This window comes from Syngnathus scovelli, chromosome 13 (assembly GCF_024217435.2).
Source record: "Syngnathus scovelli strain Florida chromosome 13, RoL_Ssco_1.2, whole genome shotgun sequence".
Lineage (NCBI taxonomy): Eukaryota > Metazoa > Chordata > Actinopteri > Syngnathiformes > Syngnathidae > Syngnathus > Syngnathus scovelli.
This window is the reverse complement of record NC_090859.1, coordinates 9,818,518-9,840,898: the sequence shown is the minus strand read 5'-3', so window position 1 is coordinate 9,840,898 and position 22,381 is coordinate 9,818,518. Positions and strand designations below refer to the sequence as shown.

General features: G+C 42.7%; 1 protein-coding gene and 1 long non-coding RNA gene across 3 annotated transcripts; one reads left to right on the top strand and one right to left on the bottom strand.

The window, feature by feature from the left end:
• Nucleotides 1-2,216: 2,216 nt before the first annotated feature.
• Nucleotides 2,217-22,028, bottom strand: rai14 (retinoic acid induced 14). 2 transcript variants are annotated; one of them, XM_049739013.2, is made up of 22 exons: nucleotides 21,907-22,028; nucleotides 21,758-21,795; nucleotides 20,463-20,539; nucleotides 11,183-11,313; nucleotides 10,332-10,420; nucleotides 10,048-10,112; nucleotides 9,861-9,918; nucleotides 9,501-9,571; nucleotides 8,539-8,645; nucleotides 8,103-8,284; nucleotides 7,897-7,922; nucleotides 7,287-7,373; nucleotides 6,991-7,071; nucleotides 6,722-6,826; nucleotides 6,233-6,334; nucleotides 5,481-6,152; nucleotides 4,949-5,415; nucleotides 4,707-4,875; nucleotides 4,467-4,634; nucleotides 4,242-4,400; nucleotides 4,098-4,163; nucleotides 2,217-3,377 (listed from the first exon to the last, which is right to left on the bottom strand). In XM_049739013.2, the coding sequence occupies exons 3-22, from the start codon at nucleotides 20,496-20,498 to the stop codon at nucleotides 3,291-3,293; spliced, it is 2,928 nt and encodes a 975-aa protein (XP_049594970.1). In that variant the 5' UTR covers nucleotides 20,499-20,539; nucleotides 21,758-21,795; nucleotides 21,907-22,028; the 3' UTR covers nucleotides 2,217-3,290. The 2 variants fall into 2 exon arrangements, with proteins under 2 accessions (XP_049594970.1, XP_049594971.1); XM_049739014.2 differs by lacking the exon at nucleotides 7,287-7,373 and having other exon boundaries at nucleotides 21,758-21,945.
• On the top strand, nucleotides 8,154-15,760 carry LOC137839549 (uncharacterized). The gene is made up of 2 exons (XR_007485537.2): nucleotides 8,154-8,291; nucleotides 15,119-15,760. It is a non-coding gene; the product is annotated as an uncharacterized lncRNA (long non-coding RNA).
• Nucleotides 22,029-22,381: the final 353 nt, after the last annotated feature.

Below are 22,381 nucleotides of genomic sequence, written 5' to 3'. Positions count from 1 at the left end.
GGCGAGCACATATCGAGGCGTGCCAGAATGTACTAAAGCGTGTATTTGGGTGGGGATTTATGGCGAACCTCTTTTGTGTTTTTCTGATCACACTGTGGCGGGCCGCAGTTTCTGTAATCAGTGCTCTCATGAGAATAAAAAATGCTATTCTCCAGTTTGTGGGCTCTTTTCCAGTTAAAGGGGATTGCGCAATTGAAAAAAATATATATACTAGAAACCACCGAGCCTAAGAAAAAACAACCAATTAGACTTTGGAAGTGTCATTTGTTGCACATTCATGGAAGAATTGTTTTTTTTTTTAACTTGATTTTGTGCTTCTCGTAACTTCACTAAGGTGTTGTGGATTTTTTTTTGTGGTGGGGGGGTGGCAGAACCTCCCTCCTCTGCGGCCCTTCTCATCACGTCTGTTTTGTAACGCTTCATCAGCTCCTACCACGGGCCAAATGTAGATCAATCAAGCACGTTTGCATTCATACCATCTTTGATCCGCCAGTTTGTTGTTCAGTTGTCTTCAAAACCCTCAAGGAACGACTGCACTTAGATTTTGATTTGCTTTGATTAAGAGAACCTCGTCGTCTTTTGCCAGCAAATAAACAAAAGGTTGCAAAGTTTTTGAGCTGACTCCTTCATGTGGGCCCCTCCTTTTTTGTTGCTTTTAAGAAACACACTTGGAAAAAGGTTTTTGAATGTGTTTGGGGGTCAGGGTGGGCCGCAGGCCGAGTTACATCTTGCAGCAATTAAGCCGCATGCATCTCTTGGTGTGCACCTCCACTGCGCTCCTGTTTCAAGGCCAGAACAACACAACAAAAATGAAGACGTTTGGAGGGAGGGGCCAATTTAGTGGTCATTTAGAAACTTAATATGTACTGTATTCTATTTGTTCCTTGGGTTCCCTGCAGTTCTGTTGGCTGACATTACTGACATGCCCAAAGGTTCCCCAGAGGCCACATGCCAAAAGCAACGTTTCCCTCCGCGGAGGCACTTAACGTGGATTTGGTGTCCCTCAACAATTTTGAGCTGTATGCCAACACAAATGTTTCCAGAGCAACAAAGTCATTATTGCCTCCTGGTACACACACACACTGATTAGTGAGATTATTAAATCATAAGTTTCATATTTGACTTCCCGACTATTGGATTTATTTTATTTTGCAAGAATATAATATTGACAGTAATGATGACTCGTCAAATGGTTTTTTGCATTGAAAGTTTTTTGACTATATGGAATTTTAGCTTATTTTTTTCCCTCAATTTGGGGATTTTTTTTTCAATTTAATTCTCATAACTGCCTTTTTTTAAAATACATTTTCATCACTTTATTCTTGAAATTGACTTTTCCCAGACAGTTCTGACTGTGTGTCTTTTACCACTTTCTAGAACATCCCCAGTTTTTCAATTGCACGTTTTTGCCTTGACAAATATGAGCCCATGATATATTAGGATCGCAGCACCCCGAGGTCACAACATGTGGGGAAGCACGATTGACAGGAAGTTATTGTGTAAAGACAGATGTGTTTGCCCAGCGGGCAGGAACCGGAACAGGAAACCCACTTGTTTTGTGCCACTGGTTGGAGGAAACACAAGAGAAGATTAATGATCCCTAGTTGAACTTCACCTGAGAAATTACCAATGTCAATTTGGCGCAAGTATCTAAACACCCGCCCTTTTTTTGTAGTTCTTGTCTTCGTTAGGGTCAGGGGGTCCCTGAGTTTTCCATGAATTTAAAAGCCACAGGGAGAACATGCAAACACCACACAGGAGGATAAAATTGATACGCAAACTTTGAATCTGAAATTGTAACGCAGAGGAGCTCACCACAACCAAAACTGGGTTGCCAGACAAATACTGTATTAAGGCGATGGTAAATGTTGCCATCTAGTGGCCAATGATGCATTTACAGCCAGGTAGGGCTTTTTTTTTATAATTCTCCAGCGAGGACAGTTTAAAATGTTTAATTAGTGAAGAACAAACCCATGTGGTGGCAGACCAGCAGTATAGATTTGTGAAAAAATATTAAATTGACCAAATTTAGGAGATGTCTGTCCAACTGACAATCGTATTAATTATATGTTGAATTAATTGGATGCATTTAATTGTGTAAATTGTAAAAAAAAAAAAGAAAAATACAAATGCGTTATTTTAGTGTTACGTTTATTCATAACGGCAAAAAAAAAAAAAAAACTGTACATCCCCACAAAACTGCTGGTAAACACGCAACAAATAAACCTGAATTTATTTCTCTTGCTTTCCCTTACAAAATATTTCACAGGCCCAGATGGTAGATGTTATGATGCCATGTTAAAAAACAAAACATACAAGAAAGAAAACCAAATCTTCTTCAGGAGTGTTGTGAACATACTTCCTGAGCAAGACATGAGAAACAATCATGAAAGCAGGCAGATTTTTTTTGTTTGTTTTTTCCTAACACTCCAGAAAAAGTCACCTATTAAGTCACATGGATCTTGGCACAGTACTAAGGCAAAAAACGGTGGAGGAGTAAAACGTCTTAGGAGATCCGCTACATAAAAGTGCTTCAAACACTAAAAGTGATGAGATGGAGCCGGGACATCAAATTATTCGAATATGGCGTCGAAAAGCTCAAACTGGGATGCAAACATGTCGGTCATAATAAATCGTCTTCTCAATAAGTGCAGGCACAATACCTGAAAACAGCCACATCGTTTTATGGCCCAAATATTCAAACTTTTACAATTTAATGAAGAGTGTATGAAGAAAAAGGCGTCAGTAGACATAATAGTGCATTTTTACATTGGAGGACAAAACAAAACATTCAAATCTCTGCATTAGAGTACAGTAACTTGGACAGAAACACCATTTTAATATCATAAAAAAAAAAAGTTACAAATATTATCATGCGAATGTGGCCACGATCTCATGCATCGCTATCAGGGCAAAAAAAATAATTTAGATTGTACCAGGGTAACTATTACACATTTGGACAGAGAGTTAAAAATAACATTGTAAAAATAGCTATGAATGGCAGCACCAAATAGGCTCCGCCCCCCTCTCACACAATGTAACAGAAGTGGTCGCTGCTTTCGTGCAGCAACACGAGATTTCAAATCTACTTTGTGAAGATGGCTTGTTGGCTTTTGGGCTTTGCCTTAATCTTCGAGTTGTGACTTTGCAAGTAGACCGTGTAAGAAGTTCAGAGGCACGCCGTGCCGTCTTGCAGCCTCGCTCGCAGGACCTTGGCAGCAGCAGCGGCATCAGTTGACTTCAGTGTGTTTATTTTGCGTGTGTTGGCTTTGGAGCGCGCTCAGTACGTCTCAGCAGGCCTCCTTGGTTTGACTTGGCACCTTGCACATCATCAAGATCTGCTTCAAGGCTTTCTGCACATCCTCGTCCATCTGACCCTGAAGTGCAATGCAAAGGACAAATGATCAATGAAAGCATAAATATTTAATTTCCCATCCATTAACATTAAATATCTGATTATTGGATGTCTAAAATATTATCCTGACTAATTATTCTGTTCTGTTTTTAAAAGTGTATTTCCCCCCTCCCCAAAACATCTCATGTTAAAACCTGTCCAATATTTGGTCAAGTAATGATTGCGCAATTCGAGCCAATTGGGAAGGGAACTTCAGCTTGCACTCTTTCCGAACACAAATAGAAGACAAACCGGTTGAATGTTTGTACAACGCATCTGCCAAGTCATTCACCACATCAAAAATGACAGGAAGCATTTTCAACCACATTCTAGTCACCAGTCTATTCAACAGCTAGCCTAGCTTCTTGCTAATAATGCGATTGACTGGTCCAAATGTGCCCCTTTTTTTTTTCTTTTTTTTTTAGCTCCTCTAGATGGCACTGGCATTCTGTTGAACATTGGGTTAACCCAAATGGTGCCATCTAGAGGAGACAAAAATACAACTGGTTCATGACTCACATATGAAGCTTCATTTTCACATCACTAAAAAGTGCCGGTTTTATCATGGGCTCATTGCATTGGTCAATTGCAAATTTTAATAAGAGATGACTTTGTGTACCTAACGTATTTTATTTTATTGAAATATTTTTATTTTAAATGGCGGGGGAAGAACTGTTTTTATGAACCTAGAAGAACCTAGTACCTGAACAGCGTAAAGAAGATGCATCCTGTAGACTGAAACGATCTCATTGTGCTGCTTCTTGGACTCCTGAGATGTAAACAAAACAAGTGTGAGGGGAAAATTGAATGTAATTTAATGCGAAAGTTAAGCTAGGCTAAATCTTACAGCTAGTTGGAACTGCAACTGTTTGACTTGCTGCTGCATGGTTTCCAGCTGCTGGCTCTGCTGTTGTCTCTTGGAAGGTGATCCTGCGCTGTACGAGAGCTGCGAGAGGCTGTTTAAGGCGTCCTTTAGTTTAGCCACTTCCCGAGATAGGTCGTCTATCTGAGAGGGGATGGATGAGACGCATTAGCGTGACGAGCTTTGTCTGACCGGTTAAAAGCGACATACCCGCTTGTTCTTCTCCCTCTCGGAGGCCACGTGATTCTCCACCAGCTGTTTGAGCTGACACACAGCGTCCTGGGACTCTGCCAACCTGGAAGTCAAGCTCTGATTTTCTTTCTCCGTTGACGTCAGAACTTCCTGGATGGCCTCCCGCTCTGCTCGGTTGTCCCGCGCCTTTTGGTTGGAAGAAAATGGCCGTTAGTCATGAAAGCGGCATTGTCTTCTCCCCCCACTCCCGTCCTTCACCTTCTGCCAGGCGTCAGCTGCCTCCAGAGCCATCTCGTCCTGCTTTCGGAGGGCCTCCTGGAGCAGCTGCGTCAGGTGGTTCACCTCGCCCTCCAGTTGTTCTCGCATTTTAACGTGCTCCTCGCCGGAGATTGAATCCTCTGAGGTGGTGTCTTTCTCCATCGCTAGCCTTGAAGTAAACCACCAGATGGTTTCAAAAGGCTCCTCAGAGTTGAACCGTTTCACCCAGATTAAACTCTCACCTGTTCTGGAGAGCGTCCAGTTGCAAGGTCTTGTGTCGGAGCTGCTCTTTCAATTCTTCCGACTGGCTTTCCAACTCTTTGATGGCGTTGCCGAGCGACGACATCACTTGAGCGTGGTCGGCGAGGGTTACAGAGCTTTGCGCCTGAAGCTCCGCCTCCTGCCTCAGCTGGGAAATCTCCTCCAGAGCCGCCGAGTACTTCTTCTCCGTCTCGGCGAGCAACGTTTGCATCTCCTCCAGCCGGTTCTGCATCTCCTGCTGCAGCTCCTCCGAGGGCGGCGACGGCGGCCGGCTGCTCTCGGCCAGCTGCTGCTGCGTGGCGCCGAGCTGAGCCCGCGTTTCGCTGTAGGAATGCGACAACTCGAGTAGGCGGCGCTGCAGCCCGCAAATGACTTCGTTGAGCTCAGACTTCATATCCTCAAAATCTTTGGCTGCCGCCTCCACGGGAACTGTGCCCCTTAGAGCCTCCTAATTAACGACAATGAAAAGGGTTAGCCCCGCCTCTAACTCAGTCAGCGGCGAAACCCGCATACCTGAAGCATCCTGATCTCCTCCTGCGCCTCCTTATAGAGCTCCTCCATCTTTGCCGCCCTGGCCTCTTTCTCTTGAACGTTCCGTCTCTCTTCCTCGGCTCTCCTCAGCGCCTCCTCCAGCTGTCTCATTTTCTGCGTGGCGTTCTCATGCTGGCAGCCCGTCTGGACGAGCTGCCCCTTGAGCTGCTTGACTTCCTGCTCCAGCGCCGCCGCTCGCCGCTGATTGGTCAAGTCGCCGCTTCCCATCTGTGCTCTCAACTCGTCCGCCTCCTCCACGGCTTGGTGGTACCGTTCCTGCGTGTCGGTGAGCTTTGCCTGTAGCTCCGCCAGACTCTCGATCAACTCTTGCTCTTTTGCTTTCCCCCTCACGCTTCCCTCCTCGGCCATTTCTCCGCTCCTCTCGGGTTTCACCAGAGCCTGCAGCGAGCGGTTCTCTTTTCTGCTTTCCAGCAGCTTCATCTGGACGCTCTCGAGCGCCTGTCTGAGCAATCGGGTCTCCTCTTGGCTCCCTTCCTCCTCGATTCCGTCTTCCCGAGGTGCGTGGGCGGTGGACGGTACAGCTGCTGCTGGCTCCAAGTCATCGCGTGTGGAATGGAAGGAGGAGTTAGAGGTCATGCTGTCGGGACGGCTGGTTTCTTTCAGGTCCTCGTTTCCTTGGAGTGATGGGTGTTTCTGCAAACAGGCTGAACATAAACAGCGGTCCAAAAAAAAAAAAAAAAAAATCACGCTTCTTCTCTAATTGCGCCTCTTACCTTAAAATTGCTAGCCAGTTGCTGGTTTTCCAAAGTCAGAGCGGTGATTTTGGCTTGAAGGGCCGAAACGAGAGCGGCCGACGGCGCGAGACCGGGTTGAACCTGTCGACGCATCACGTACATTAGCGGCTGAAGACACCTGAGAAGCACGAGCTCGTCGGGACCACTGGCAAGTCAGCCGACAGGCAAACAAGTCCCGACATGTTGCATTTTAGTTAGACCTCCACAAGAATGCTGAAGGTGAACAAGTTGAGCTCGAAACAGATGTCAGCTCTCGATATTCATGTAGACCAAATTTGAAGTGTTAAACCTCTCAAACGCATTGAAAAGTTAACGTAGCATCCACAATGCGAAAATATTTTCCTTAATATTAAAACGCATATGCTAGGATACATTTTGTCCTTTTTTTGGCTCGTTCAAGGTGAGTATGATGTCACTCATGAAGAAGAGATGGTTTTATCTAAAAAGCTGACGCAGCGTTGCGATTACCTTCGGATCCAGTTCGTCGGCGTGCGTCGAGTCGTCCGTTGTCTCCAGCAACATGTTTGTCTGGTGGTTGCGCAGCCTCTCAAAGTCCTCTCGGACTTCATCGTCCTTCCACGCCAGAACGAGGGGGAGGGAGCAGTCGAGGGGGTGCGAGATAAAGTGAAGTGGGAGTGGAGATTGGGAGAGGATAAGAGTCGAGGTGGGATCTCTTTTGTTGTACAGTTTTACAATTTTAGTACGACTCTGATGTCATGAGTGCTTTTGATCCTTACCTTGTCGTAGAATCGCTTTGGGGTGTCACTTTTGCTGGACGAGGGGGTTCCAGACATTGCAGGAGAAGACGTTCCAGACTTCTACAGGCGGACAAAGTTGAAAGTCGTTTATCGTGTAACAAAGCCCAAGAGGTTGTTTGAACAAGATGTTTTTTTTTTTTTTGCTTTTAGGAAAACATTGCTCACAGAAAACAAGCTAGGCAACAACTGCATACTAAGCTTCCAAATGTGTATTAATAAAGAGTGCAGGATATTGATACAAGCAAGACGTACAGAGGAGACATGCATTTATTTACCTGCAGTGGACTAAGAGGAGGTGGAGGTGCTTTTCGTTTTTTGGGAGTTGTGATCCGTTCATCATTTAGCTTAGCTACTTGATCATGCTACAGGGGGGGTCAGCAAAAAGCCAAGAAGTGGAATCAGTGGTGGTTAGTTCAAGGAGGTTTGATCAAATTTGAGTTTAATTTTAACTAACAGGTTTACAGAAATTGGGACTGTTGATGTAGAAAGATGTCGATCTTTTTTTTTTTGTCATGTATGTATCGTATTTCCTCAAATAGTGGCCTCTGCCCTAATTGACACTATGTAAAGTGAAAAAAAAATTGCACCTCGTCTGTAAAGCTGAAGTCAAGAGTTTAAAGACTTGCTGTATGCGGCACGGAAAGTCGCAGCCGAGATTTGAATCGTCAAAAACATAACCGGGCGTCTTCCACAAAAACATACTATAAACAAATACATTATAATTTAAGGCATCCCCTCTCATAAAAACCTGATTAGACTCTGCTACCCCCACTATATGAGGAAACACCTGAATAAATCAATAAATGTAGGTAAAATATATTTTATTTTTTTTACAATTCACCTTGGTTGATTTGTGTAAACACTGTTAAATGCATAGATTCTTACCGCAGGACTTAAGGGGGACCTGGAATCTGTAACATGTACAAAAGAAGAAAAAAAGTTTTAAAAAAACTCCCGAGACTCTCCAGCAGATGGCAGTGTTGACTGCATTATCATCATCCAGTACAACTGTGCTTAAGTTCAAATGAAAGCGGGTCAACTAAAACACTCAAACTTTATTGATTATTTGCATGTGTGTTTTTGTTTCTCACCAGGGAGCTGCCTGGTCAGAGCAGCAGTGAGTGCAGCTCTGACCTCACAGTTGGCGGGCAATTTGGCGTAATGCAGGACATCGTGGCCATGCAAATCCACCGCTGACAGAAGAGCCCCTCTGTGAACCAGAACTTCCACGACAGCAACCGCATTGGACTCTGCGGCGAGCATCAACGCCGTCCTGCAAAGTGAGTATTCACAGTATAAGTGCGGTAGGACTTTTTTTTTTTTGTTATTGTATTTGTGTGCAGGCCAAAGCCATGTCTAATATAAAATGGTTGCTTTGGCACCATCTTGGAGCTATTTTGAAGTGAGGGGTGGGGCTTTTAATTGTGACTTTTTCTTCATGGCAGCTTAATAGTAAATATTAAAACCCTGAATATAAAACAACCAAATGAAAATGTTTGCAACTGGGCTGCTGTTGTGCTTCCCTACCTGCCACTGTTGTCAGAAGTGCTGATTTCAGCGCCGCAGTCGAGCAAAGCGATGCACACTTCAGCATGGCCGTGTTTGGCTGCCAGGAGCAAAGGGGTGTGCCCGTCCTTTGGGAAGGAAAATAACAGCAGTGCCAACATGACATACAGACAAGGAAAATTCAAATACAGACTCGGGACTTGGACATGAGACACTACCCTTGGACATGAATGGTATGTTCAGTGACTGTGTGGTGAGAGAAGTCACGAAACTATGTGAGAAAAAAAAAAAAGAGGTGACTGCGTCATGGCGCTAATGCCCAAGTGAGGAAGAACACCGTTCCTTTTTCCATAACATCTCAAAAGTTGAGGAGCTTTTTTTTAGCATGGTGGACTTTGTTTTTTTATAAGACAGCCCAAAACATTTTTTTTCTTTTGTCTTTTTTTTTAAACCAAATCACCAGCAGGAAAATATGCAAATAAGAATAAAACCTAAATACGCTTAAAACCAATACACTTACATATAATAGATGTATAAAATAGAAAATATAATTATATAAATGTAATACAAAATAAATTAGTACAGCGGCAGTCACAGAATGGATCGCCTTCTCAATAACTCGCCGAGTGTTTATTTAAAGTCGCGAGAACGCCTCAAACGTATGCGGACGAAAATAAATAACCTACACACGCATTCATTAAATATCACGCGATCCACTCGGATCAAACCACAGGTATGGAACCGCCGCTGCGATGTAGACCGCAAGTCTGCGGCTGGTGAGTGTCGTTCCCACAGTACGCTGACCCCTGGAGCTCAGGCGCATACTCGTACAAGCGAGTCGCGTAACAATTTTTCTCAAAATCCGCAAAAACAAATTTAATCAATTTGGGTGCGCAGCTGTGGCGCAGTGATTTATCGCCTGCCACTTTTTTACTCATATTTTTGGAAACTGTACAATAGGTGGACAAAATTGAGGTACGTACGGCGTCTTTTAAGTTGATAGCACTTTTCAGTTCACACAGAAATTGGACAGTCTGGATCTTCCCACCAAGAGCTGCGGATGAAACGAGACAGTACATTTATTACAAAAGAGCATTCCTCCAAGCTTGCAGAAGTGGATCACACAGAGGAAAATAATTGAGAGGATTCTTTTGTTCCAACAATCCAAGATGAGCAATTTGTTTGATCATTCATTCGTCATTTTACGGCACAATCATTTAATTCCGGGAATGGCAGATGATTCAGGCTATATGAGCCCAAGGGCTTACAAAAAGAGAGATTTTCCCACAACCTGGTCCAAAATTTCCTCGTCGATAAATCAATCAAATAAATGTTCTGCTTACCAGCGTGATGCAAAGCGCTCCTTCCCGAGCCGTCAACTGCGTCAACAGGACATTTGCTCTGGAAAGGAAATAGGTTATCAAGGAGTTATGTTTTGGCAAGGGGAAAGCTCGTTTTTTCCAAACGTCAGGGAGTCGTTTCATTTTCTGAAGAGCTTTAAAAAAAATGGCTGAAAATGTTGCTAGTTACCTGAATTAGCCTTTTGCAGCATTCTGTGTGGTTGTTCTTGGCTGCCAGGTGTAACGGGTTCAAACCTAGGGATGAGTTAAACAACATATAATTGTGAGTATTTCTATTTTATATTGTCTGTTAACATGTGCTGCTGCACCGTTTGTGTCCAAATATCTGCCGCGTAAGCGATTAGATCACGGCCACAGTTCTGCATTGTTAGCATAAAACTAGCAGACGCAAAGTGATCTTTTTCTTCAAAACATAGCCGTTGTTGATGTAAAGATAAAAAGGTGTGCGCAAACCTGCAACGTCAGCAACTGTCGGGTCGGCGCCGTGCGAGAGCAGGGCAACCAGGCAGTCGACGTGACCACGTGACGCTGCGACGTGAAGCCTGAATACAAAAGAAAAAGAAACTGGAAAATACGGCCACGCAGACCTCGGCCAAACTTGCACTCCATTTGCTCTTGTCAGTTTGTGAGTTAACAGGCTACTTTCTCATTCGTGGAGAATGACGACTTTCTATAAAACCGTTTCCACCCCAATGAGCAAATTACACACATGCAGATTCCCTTCAATGTCGACAACACACACACACAAATACCACAACTATGCCCACATGCCTTTCAACCAGCTTTTTATCACCATGGCGATGCCACGGACTCGCCCTTTGTGCCGTTGTCTTGCACAGACTAGCCTGCCGCATTCTTCATAACCAACAAAGGTTGCGGGTATCTGCGAGCCTGTGTGTGTTTTCGTGTGTGTGTGAGAAAAGGTCAATGATGTGAACTAAATGCATGCCGCATTTAGTTCACCAGCACGCTCCAGTATCGACACCTTCTCCCCCGTATTGTGATGTTACTGGGTGATAAACACATGCAGGTCAGCGGGTGTTGTGTTGCAAGGGAAAAAGAATTGGGTCAAATATTTACATGGAGTTTTAGCACCGTTTCAAGATGGCTGAGCCCCACTTTTGATGCAGGATTAACTCTGATTGCTTCATGGTGCATTGAAGGTACTTGCAGGAATTTCTGGCAAGTAATGGCTGCTTACTACACGTGACAACAATCTCCCATTTTTTGTGTCTGTTTATGGGCTCAGGTGACGGGCATATAAATCGGGCCTTAAAGAATCTTCCCCCATCTTTATTACTTACGCTGATTTGCCCTCGCTGTCAAGCTTTACAGGGCTGGCGCCTTTCTTGGCAACAAGGGACGCCACCTTTTCCGCCTCGCCGTGCTCCACTGCAGCAAGCAACCGCTCGTCATTTTTGTTCCACTCGTTGACCTACGGAGGCATAAAGTGAAAGTGACTTAAAAGTCCAACATGGGAAGTTGTAGGATTTGGAGAACAAAAATAAATTCAATTTTTGAAATCTAAATTCAAAGGAAAGGAAATTCAGTCAACTAACAAAACATTGCGAACACTTCGAGCCCCAATATGGTCAGCTGGTTTACACACAAATGTCATCCTAGCGCCAATACTTAATGTGAGTCATGTTTCTCCCAGGGAGAGAAAGAGCAAGAGAATGTTTCTTTGGCTTAGCACAGGCCCACAAAAAACATTTGTTCTCCTGCAAGCAATTTCCAGTTTGAACACATAAACACACGTTTACACAAAAGGGCACACTTTTTTTTTTGCAGGCTGTGAAGTCAAGTATGTGAGCACCATAGTTTTTAAAACTGAGTGAGAATAACATAAGATCCTTAAGTCATTCAAATTTAAGCATGCAAAAATATAAACGACTATACAGTAGATGACAATGAGAGACCTGATAGCCCATTGACCTGCATCGTACTAACGTTGCAAACTCAATAAATTGTTGTGCTGCACAAAGTGGGGCCTGTGCGTGCCAGCGCAATATGCCAATATAAAGATAGACGGTGAAAATAGCCTCTGTGGCAAAGCCCCAAACGTAATCAGTAAGATACATTTTACACAGCGGGTGGAAAATTGGCAGGCGAGCCCTCGGATAGAATGACAACTAGCCATTGCTGCAGTGCAAACCACAGAGTTGACACGAGCCGGCGTAATGAATTGAAAAAAAAAAAAAACGGAAGAAATGCTGACTCGGGCATTGTCCGCCTTGATGTTCGGGAAAGTTATCTAGAGTAGTTGCTAAGATACGAGACTTGAAAGGAGTGACGAGGTGCGAGACTATTTCCAAGGAAACGTGAGATGAGCTATTTGAATGGCCGAGTGAAAAATAACAGTGTACTAAGACACAGGCAAGGGTCATGTTGAGGAGATAGATGGCCACCAGGTGTTCTACCAAGTGTGCTCTGAGCATTACGCTGGAACCGCCAAAGTCAAACACAATCTGTTCCGGTTATTATTTTCCAAAGTAGACTATAAAAACAATTATTTGAGATGCTAACATTAGCGTATTTGGCTAATTCTACAAAATGGCTCTAACCGATTAGTCTATTAATTTGATAATCGATTATTTGAAGATTAATCGATTCATTTTGACACCTAATATGAACCGTCGAATGCGTGTCGAGGCTAAACTACCAGACTACCATATGCTTGCTGATCAAATAGAAATATTTACATTACAGCGCTCATTACCGTGGCAGCGGTCATTAATCAAGTGTTTTAAGGCGGACAAAAAGACGTTTTACAACAAATGAGGCGATTTGTTTACTTTGGTGTATTTCTCATATTTTCATTACGCTACCATTTTTTCGTAGTATTTAGCACTGCGAGGGGGGGGGTATATTTTATGCTAATTGACTCTCTGGTATGACTGCTAGGAATTGAAATGTGTACAGTTGATTTATAATTACTAAAGATAAGATAAAGATTATGTAAGGTCTCTTACCGGTCTATTAGAAGTCATATTAAAAGTATCTTATGCAGCCGTATTGTAAGCTCTCCTGGTTATTTACAAAAAAATTGCAAAGTCGCACCCTGTTAGTCAATATTTTGATATGTTGATAGGAATTAGGCTTGATGCCAAAGTTCAGCAAGTACTCAAGATTGTTTGAAAGAAGAGCACATCATTTGTTGCTGATTAACAGTAAACCGTTTGTGGATTGCCTGACATTTAGAAGAGATACTTGAGCAGAAAACAATGATAATGGCGGCTTAGCTAATAAGCTAAACAAAAGTGAAAGCAGCGTGACACCGATAGCATTAGACGACATTGTCACGGACAGGTTGAACTGGAGCGGAATGCGCTGCTCCACTTTCAGGCCCGTGTAGCATCATGGTGAGGAGCCTGATGAAATAATCATTCGTGACTCAGCCCGCGTGATAAAAGTGAACAAAATGGCCGCTCAAGTATAAGCAGGTGCATTAAAACAGCAAATTGCTGGCAAGCTGTCGATCAGCAGTATATCCCGACTCTTTATTTACCTCTTGGACTTCCTAAAGTATCGCTAAAATTTTCTCCACCCACTTTGCCTTGTGCGTCAAAGGCCGCTAAAACCGCAATGATATTGTAAACCGGTAACGTCTTTGTTCCTCTGTGTGCACTGGGAAATGGAATAATCCTCGCTTCCTTCCCAACGTTCTTTCTCTTTTAGTCGACTCGGTAAATGGGTGTGGACACAAGTCCTCTTCCCCTGGCTGTTTTTAGCCAGATACTCATTAAGACACACAGAGTTTGCTGATAACACTATAAGAGTTTCCTGTTTGTCCAGACCAGACGCTAGCGCCAGGGACAAAAGTTTAGGAGCTGAAGAGATACGACGCAAGGAAGGAAGAAGCAAATTGGAAAAGGAATGTGGAGGGATTAAAAAACAGCCAAAAAATGGATTGTTTTCATTTAATGTTCAAACCGCAGGTTGATGTTAAAATCCAAAGAAAATATACACTTGGTAAAGCAGCCATGGATGTTTGTTTACCTGCTGGTTTTTGCTCAAACATGTTGGGCTAAGACCGATTTCTCGGTTTCTTTGAACACCCTCCATTCCATGAAGGAAAAATAAACACTGATGTGGAAACAGTACTTCCTGCGGCGCATGATTTTTTATTTTTTTTTTTACACCACTGTGATCACTGAGAGCAGATAGAGCTAGATGAAAAAACATTCTCTTTTCAAAGACTCTGACTTTTCTTCAAAATATGGGGAAAGCCATTTTTTTGTTGATGTAAAGATAAAGTGTTGGTGGACAAGTTAGGGACTTAATTTGGATTTTGCTGAGTTATTATCAAAAGCTGTGTACAGTAGCGGCAATTTATTTTTAATTGAAGTTAATTCCAGAAAGACAATTGGGAATAACCTTGTAGTTTTACCGGAAAATGCTTTTCTTGGGAAAGAAGATGGCAGGACACGCGTATGTACGTACGGAAGAATCAAAGGAAATGAAAATGCCCAAGGAAAGCCTGAACACATTTACAATGTCGTTGGCCTTTGATCGTCTGCGCCTTGTAACTGCAAACGCCTTATCTGACACAAAGCAGATGTTCTCGAATGTCTCCAAACAATGCATCCATTTTTTTTTTGTCCTCGTCGGGGCACAGGCAAAGAGACACAAATGGAAGAAACTGCTTATAAACAACTCGTGCCGTTCCAAGAACAGATCATGGATCTTATTGTGTTCGTTCATCCGTCGTAAATCTATCACAATCTATTATACACGTGTAAATTCCAACTGGAGCCACGAAGCATTCAATTCCAGAAATAAAAGCAAAGTATGTGTTTAAAACAGATTACAGCACATGTCCGGAATTGTTGCTCCAAGTCAAGACAACCCGGAGTTAAAAATAGTCGCCAGGCAACACTTCCTTAGGCTACAAATAGCCATTCCTGCCCTATAAATAAAACACGGCTGAACTTGGAAATAAAACAGCATACTTAAAAAGGCTTGCTGATTAAAGCAACTATGACCCCCGAAGCTATTTTGATGCTTCATTTACATTAATCAGCACATGGAGTCAAAAACCATCCGGCATAAACAGGAAACAGGCTTCGTTCGGCCACTTGATATGCCGTAGCTGTAAATCTGTCATTTTTCGGACTTAAATCATCGGGTTCGACTAAATACACAGTATGGTAACTGGGAAGCAAAAACATTACAAGCCACAAATCAAAAGTGTCGCCAGCCAAAAGTCTCTCGTGAAGGAAATTTCTCATTTTTTTCAGGTGGCCTGAGACGAACCCTTCCTTCATCCACATCCTTGCCTGATAGATTGTTCCACTTTGGCCAAACTAAACAAGATGTTTGAACGGGAACGAAAGCAGGGAGCCAGACTCTTCCTTTGATTCAAGTACATGAAGAATAAAGAAATAATCGAGACGGTTTTGAGCCCGATTCTCTCGGCCAAATATTTGACGGCTGTAACCAATCAGGAATCAAATTACAATTATGGCAAAGCCTCAAACAATAGTAAGGACAGCTAGCATAGCAATGGCGCCACCAGAAAGACCGATTATCGACCAGACCGATTTTCAGCATATCGGGCTTCTGTTTTAAAGGGAACAATACTTTTATGGGATATTTTTGACTTCTGCATCACTGATGTCGTCTCTCCCCAAGCTGACTTTTGACTTAACCCCGCCTCTTTATCTGCTCCTGGCTATTTTGTAATGAGAAGAAAGGTATGCCTGGCTCCCAGTATGACTTCATGCCCTCAATGGAGTCAGACGATTAAGTCATGTTCACTGCATGTGGTGCCGTAACATTTTGTCCAAGAACAATCCAAACATGTCAAAGCCAGACCTTGCATCATCACAATGGATGGGCCTTATCTACTGATTAAATGGCATTTGCGAGAAAGTCATAAACGTGATGATTGTTTTTCCATACTATTTTTTTTTTATACTTGGCATGTAGAGGCAATAAAGAATAACTGGAAGAAACATCCTCTCCTCCATTTTAATTGGATCCACGTTTAACCCCCAAGTTTCTTGGAGTTGGTGATAAAAACTTTGCTGCGGTAATTGGGACTTTCGAGGAGAGGCAACACGGTGGCTGTATTTTCAAAAGAATTGGTTTTATTCCTGATTTTATTATTGTTGTATACTGGTTTTATCGTTATTTACATTCCCGGGCAAAGTGGTGATGCTGCAGATGTGCCCAACTGTCTCTCCACTTGCCACAAATCTGTTAGCTTCTAAGCTAGCTGGTAGCTAGCACCTCTTGTGGTATACATTTCGGCCAGATAAATATTCATGGCTCCATCATGAAGGCATAAGAAAGATTTAAGTAGCATCCATTTTTCAACTGGTCCACATATTCAGCAGACCCACCCTCATCGTAATTTACAGGGGATTAGCTGTATATTACTTTTACTGCACTGCCTTTAATCTCGCCACCGAGTTTATCAGGCTAGTTTGTTTGAATGAGGACATCTCTGCGGACTTTTTTTTTTTTCTTCCCTCCCTTGTCTCCCTGGCTCAGATTTGTCAACACAGACACCCGCCCTTCCTCCCCCGGATTAACAAGGGTCTCTCCCTAAGGCTTTACTGTCACTCTCAGTATTAATACCCTTTTGCTGCACCCAGCCAGAATAAACTCAGACTGGCCACATTGAGTCCGACCAGGGCCAAATAAAACATTCCCTACCGGAGAGACGCTTCAGCTGCGTAAGAAACCATCAATAGCTGAAGGATTAAACCGCCACAATGTGACGCTCTAAATCTTAAAGCTTCGCAAAGAATTGAATTTATGTGGTCTATATTTCTCCATAAACTGCATTAAGAGTGTAATTCAATGCTCTTATCCCCCGCGGTGCACAAAGCATTCTGTCGAAATGTTTTCAGATGATCAGCATGTGACCCAGTGCCTGGGCAGCGCCGCTTTATTTAACACAGCAGACATTCCATCACGCCTGATAAGGAGCTCTCCATTCCTGTAATATTTACACGGCTAAAATTAGGGAATTTACATGGTCGAATTGGAGCGTAAATTTTGACATGTTTAGTCGTGCCCCCCCCCCCATATACACACTCCTGCAGATTAATTGATGCCATGGAACAGATGTGTGGAGTGATAGGAGATGTAATCTGTGCATCAATTACATCATGACCATGTTTGTGGTTACAAACTACTGGTTAGAGTAGGGGGGGGGGGGTTAATCCCACCTAGTCTGGCAGCTGTGGGGGCAGTTTTTAAATCGTGGCAATGGACCAAGGTCTGTGCGAGGCACTATTGTCATGTACACACAATGCAACAAAAGGCTGAATATATTAATCGGGAAAGTGTGTGCTTAAAAGCTAAGACGAAAAGGAGTAAAGAGCCTGAATATGAAGGTAATAGTCAATGGAGATTAGCTAATACAGTACAATGACATATTCAGTGTTTGCTCTTTTTATTATTCTAGCATCCAATTAAAAGGTGTCGGTGATAAATTGCTGCTTATGCATTGATAATTATGCTCCATATTTTTTCGAAGTGACAAAATTCATTCAATTATCCCAGTTGACAAAATTACACTGAGGAGCTAGCGTGGCTGTGTGGTTCTTTTTTGTTTAAAAAAAAAATTTGACCATATGTATGACATCATGCTTAAGTAAAGTGAACATAACTGTGAGGTATTTTCACGACGTAAAAACCAGGAAATGGCAATTTCTCATCATTATTACGGCTGTACGATTGCTCAAATGCTTCATGTCTGTCTCATTGTGGCTGTTTGCCAAACCCTATTCCAGTAAATCCAGATTACACGTCTGGTTGACCAAACACACACACACATTTTATTATAAACACTTTACAGTTGAGTAGACCAAATCCACAAACACATTGTCTCAAGCGCACACACACACACAAACATAGACACACGTTCAACTCCACCAGACTCTGACTCATGTTGACCTTGCATGACCAAGTGTGATAAAGCTCCACACGTTCCTTTTAAATCCAACAAGCACTGAAAATTAGTGGGCAGGTTAAGTGTGACATAACCCAACTTGTGTTCTGTCTGATTACATGTTAAAAGTTTAATACGGGAGGTCGGAAATTGAAGACCTGAATCGCAGGCTTATTGACAGTGGTGTTAAATTAAAATAAATTTATGGATAAATTAATTATATCATTATAATAATACATTCAATTTTGATTTCTGTTGGGAGAAAAATACCAGGTTTTATTTTTAGGCCATTTTATTTCAATTTGTGAGCATAGAATTGTGTTTCTTTGAATTGAATGCAAAGCAATGGACGCTCAGTGTATAAAAGGAAGAACAAAAGTGGGCCAATCCAAGTGCTCAATAGAACGTGGGAGTGACGGGTGCAAAGACACACGAGCGCAAACGGCTTTGCTCGTGTTTCTAGGCAACATTCACATCCCTGACTTTTTTTTTTTTCCTATGCTCAACTGGTTTATGTAACAGTCAGGATGGGCACCACTCACAAATGTTCCATCAATGTGCACCTTTTTGTGTCAACTGTAAATGCATGTTTTAGGACCGGTATGAGAAGGTGAGACAAAAAACACTGTTGAGATCTTCTGGCTCAATACCAAACAGGACATTTTTTTCTGAACAATGGATGTGGTTGTTCTCTCCCACATAGCAGATTGAATTGGCAAATCATTTACTTTCGTCTGGCTGCATGCCCGGCCAAAATAGCGGGGATTCATATTTGGGGTTACAAGAAATGCCAAGAGCATCTGTCAAATTGCACATGGATTCTATGTAGAGTGGACGTAAAAGACACACAGGTTTTAAGTGCCAAGTTTTTACAGTTTAATAACACTGGACTAAAAAAAAAATAATTTCAAAAAAATGCCACTAATACTGTAACATATAATCTATTTCATGTGACCTATGACTGTAACAATTGTCAATTGTACTGAAAAAATACATTTTAACTGGGATCACTGGCGGAGCTAAGGGGGGGCCACGGGGCACAGACCCCCACTGGAAATATTAGACCCAAGCCAGATCATTGACTTTTGAATATTTTGACCTGCCACACGTGTCATCGATCACCCCGAAACAAATTTCTATTGGCTTTTTTTTTTTTTTGCTTCCAGCAGAATCCCCAATATTTCATCAACTATTTCAAACTGTTCATCATTTCCCTCCTGTTCGAGATCATTAACACACACGCACACACAAAAAGCATGTGACTACTAATAAAACGGTGCTTCTGAATGGACCCCATTGTACAGTGAAGCCTCCGAATTGAAATGCCCCTAAATCATGCAATGTGGAATTTGACCCACATATTTCTGGGAAAAATTGCCCACCATCAGCCAGAACATCAACATTTTGAGACTTCAGCTCAGGGAGTCACTACATATTTACTCCACGTGGAAAGAAGGAAGTAATTAAGTCAAGGTCAGTATGAGTAATCAATTTCAGGTTGAAAGTATGCGTTTGTTTTATAATACATTGTGTAATTTTTTTTATTGCGTTTAGTTTTGCAGTTAACTTTACAGGAGTGTGAATAAATTCTTTGTTTGAAGAACCTTATCATATCTCAAGCTGCATAGCCCAAGCAAAGGGTGGACAGACGAGTATAGAATGTATAGGACAGGTGGTATCGGGTGTCGTTGTATCGGAGCATTTTTATGAGCACACGTAGGAGTACAGATGTACAGTATTGACCCAGTTTTGGTGCATTCCTTTTTTTATGAGCAGCCTTTGAACGGTGCAACGGGTGAATTCGATTTACTGCTATCATACCTTCACACAGCATTTTTTTTTTTTTTAAATCTCATTTTGTGTGCTCACAATTCAACATGACTTCTAATGTGAACGGACTTGAACATAGCCTGACTCAAAGTGGAAAATGATTCGTCTAAAAGATGACTCCTCATTTCTTTTGAGCCCATCATTTGACACAAAAAACATTCTTGGCCCTACTTGATCAACTTCCTCTTCAAGTTAACCAGGAACTTCCCGACTTTTCCTGTCTGCCGCTTAGCTCCGTTGCCGTCAAGACCACGGTGACAGCGGATGAGTCAAAGGCAGTGGAGACGCCTCACTTCCTGTCTGTGAGTGTTTGATACGTGATCGAGCCATTCTTCCCAAACGATGAATTAATCATCTGCAGGGTTAACCGAGCTAGTTGAGATCTGCACAACTGCGGCCTTTGCTGGAAACAAGCCCAGTACTCCCACACTTATGGTCCTCTTATATGAATCACCGTGAGAAAAGTATGGTTTGTTTCGCACCGCTCCGACGCCATCAATCACGGCTTCTCGACCTCGTCTCCCGACTGTGACCTCATTTTTCTTTTTTTTCCTGGAGGTGCTACCCTTGTGGTGGCACCCGCAATTAAATCTGTCAAAGCACACCATGTCACATAGACCTTTTCCCATGTGTTTTGTGTTTACAAAAGCACGCAAGGGCGGAGGGGGTGGGGCTAAGTGGATTATACGCATATTATGATTCCAAACTGTTGACTTTATTTTGTTTTTCTTGCAGAAAAAAAAAATCATTTGCCCAGCCAAGAGGTGGCTATAAATCATCTAGAGCTGCCCAAGCGGGCATGTGCGCGCACTTCTGACTTAGTCACCAGCATGTGTTTTAGTACTTACATCAGTTTTCCTGAACTTGGCTTTAAGGCTCTTCATGTTCGGTCTAGTAGTCCATGTAGTTGTTCGCTCACTTACAGCTGGAAGAAGCAGGAGGAGGGGGGGGAGGTTGGCACACATAAATGTTAAAGCCCTGAAATGTTATTTCTCCAACTTTTTAAATTCAGATGTCCAGCAGCACGATTCAATCAACATTTTCAATTTCTTCCCATTTTTACATTTTGCTTATCTCCCAAAAGTAACAGGAAGGTTCGAAGTAGACACAGCACATGCTATTCTAATTTGAACCTCACTGCAAATGGTTTCCAGCTTTCTATGCTTTCTTCCGATGTTCTAAATCACCTCCAAACCCTTGGGGATGCCTGGCAACCGTATTTTCAACTTAGTTCCCGCAAGCAAGCCCCCTTTTTTTTTTTTGGAGCCAAGAAGACCTTGTCCATGATTTACCTCCCAAGGTATCCCAATGAGCATTCCAGCCTTGTAACGAGGCTACTTTACTTTTGCAACTTTTGCATGCTAGTAATGCTAGGCTATTTGAATGTAACAGTGTTTGCCTCTTGAAATGGAGACGGGGGAGAACATGGTTAGATTTTTATTAAGTGTGAGTGGGGGGCGGGCGCACTGATGTTGGGCACCACCAATTATGATAATATATTAGTTTTTATGTCAGGAAGAATATGGCTCTAAAGTACAGCCAGGTGCATTGGATAACACTTGTATGACAGTTATGAATGATTAACGAGCTTTGCGTGAAGTTAACTTGCTTTCAGTTTTCTTAATAATAAAAGACGTCCATTTGTTCCATTCATATTTGCAGTTAATTCTCATTAAATCCTATCCTTTCATATTTTCATTAATAGTTTCAAAATTCTCCAGCTTAATTTCTCATTGAAATTTACTGGGCGATTTCTTTGCAAAATCATGTTTAAACATATTTCGTGCAAAAGGTTGACACTTTGGTGAGTTGATCATGTTGAAACAGCCTGTCCCAAGAACAGATTAATTCAAATTCTATTGTGGTTCATGCAACTTAAATGCCTGGTTCAACATTTGCGCAATTATCTTGAGTAAACATGTTTGCAGATGTATGTACTCGTAAGAATCCACCAACATGTTAAAGTTGCCAGCCTTTTGCATTGTGCCTGCTAAATGCAGAGTTTCCCGTTGAAGACGAGAACTCCTAAAATAGCGAAAGGCGCGCGACGTGCATCTTTGTCACCCAAACACTTGATGAGCACAAGACTACAGCAAACTACTTTAAATTGCATGCTGTCAATTTGCAGGGAGCGCGTACTTACCCTTTTTTATGGAGTCGCGCAATCGGCTGGGGGTTCTCCTAAAAAAAAAAAAAAGGATTAGCTAGCGAACAGCGAGTCGTTGTTCTGCTGCCGCTCAAGTGGGAGGATGCAAGAAAGCTGAAGAAAACAGTGCGGGCGGATCGACCCACCGACACACTGGCCCGGCTCGGCCCCGGCCGCATACATTAAAAGTTGGGGCTGTTCCTGAATCCCCTCCCTCCCTCTCTCCACACACAAGGCTGTTGGATGCCTCTGGAGTGTGACGTCACGAAGGACCGAGCTCTCGTGACCGAAATAGGGGGGTGGGGACGGCCACGGTGGGGTTCGCGTCCTCCATTGTGCTTCATTCATAAGCTGCATGGAGGGATTTTGAAGAACGGAAGGGGGAAACTGACTCATTTCGAACGCATTACGCGTGTTAGAAATTGCACCTAAATGTTGAAGAAAATAGTTCTTTATTTCTGATCACTCGTATGTCAAAGCTCACCAGCTACCGTACATTACATTTTGAAACTGAGTTGGTGCATGTCGGTCTGTGGTGCAACCACAGAGTAGTAAAAAAAAAAAAAAAAGTATCAATGCAAGCAGCAACGTGTCAAAGCTCTAAGGGTGCTGCAATGTGTT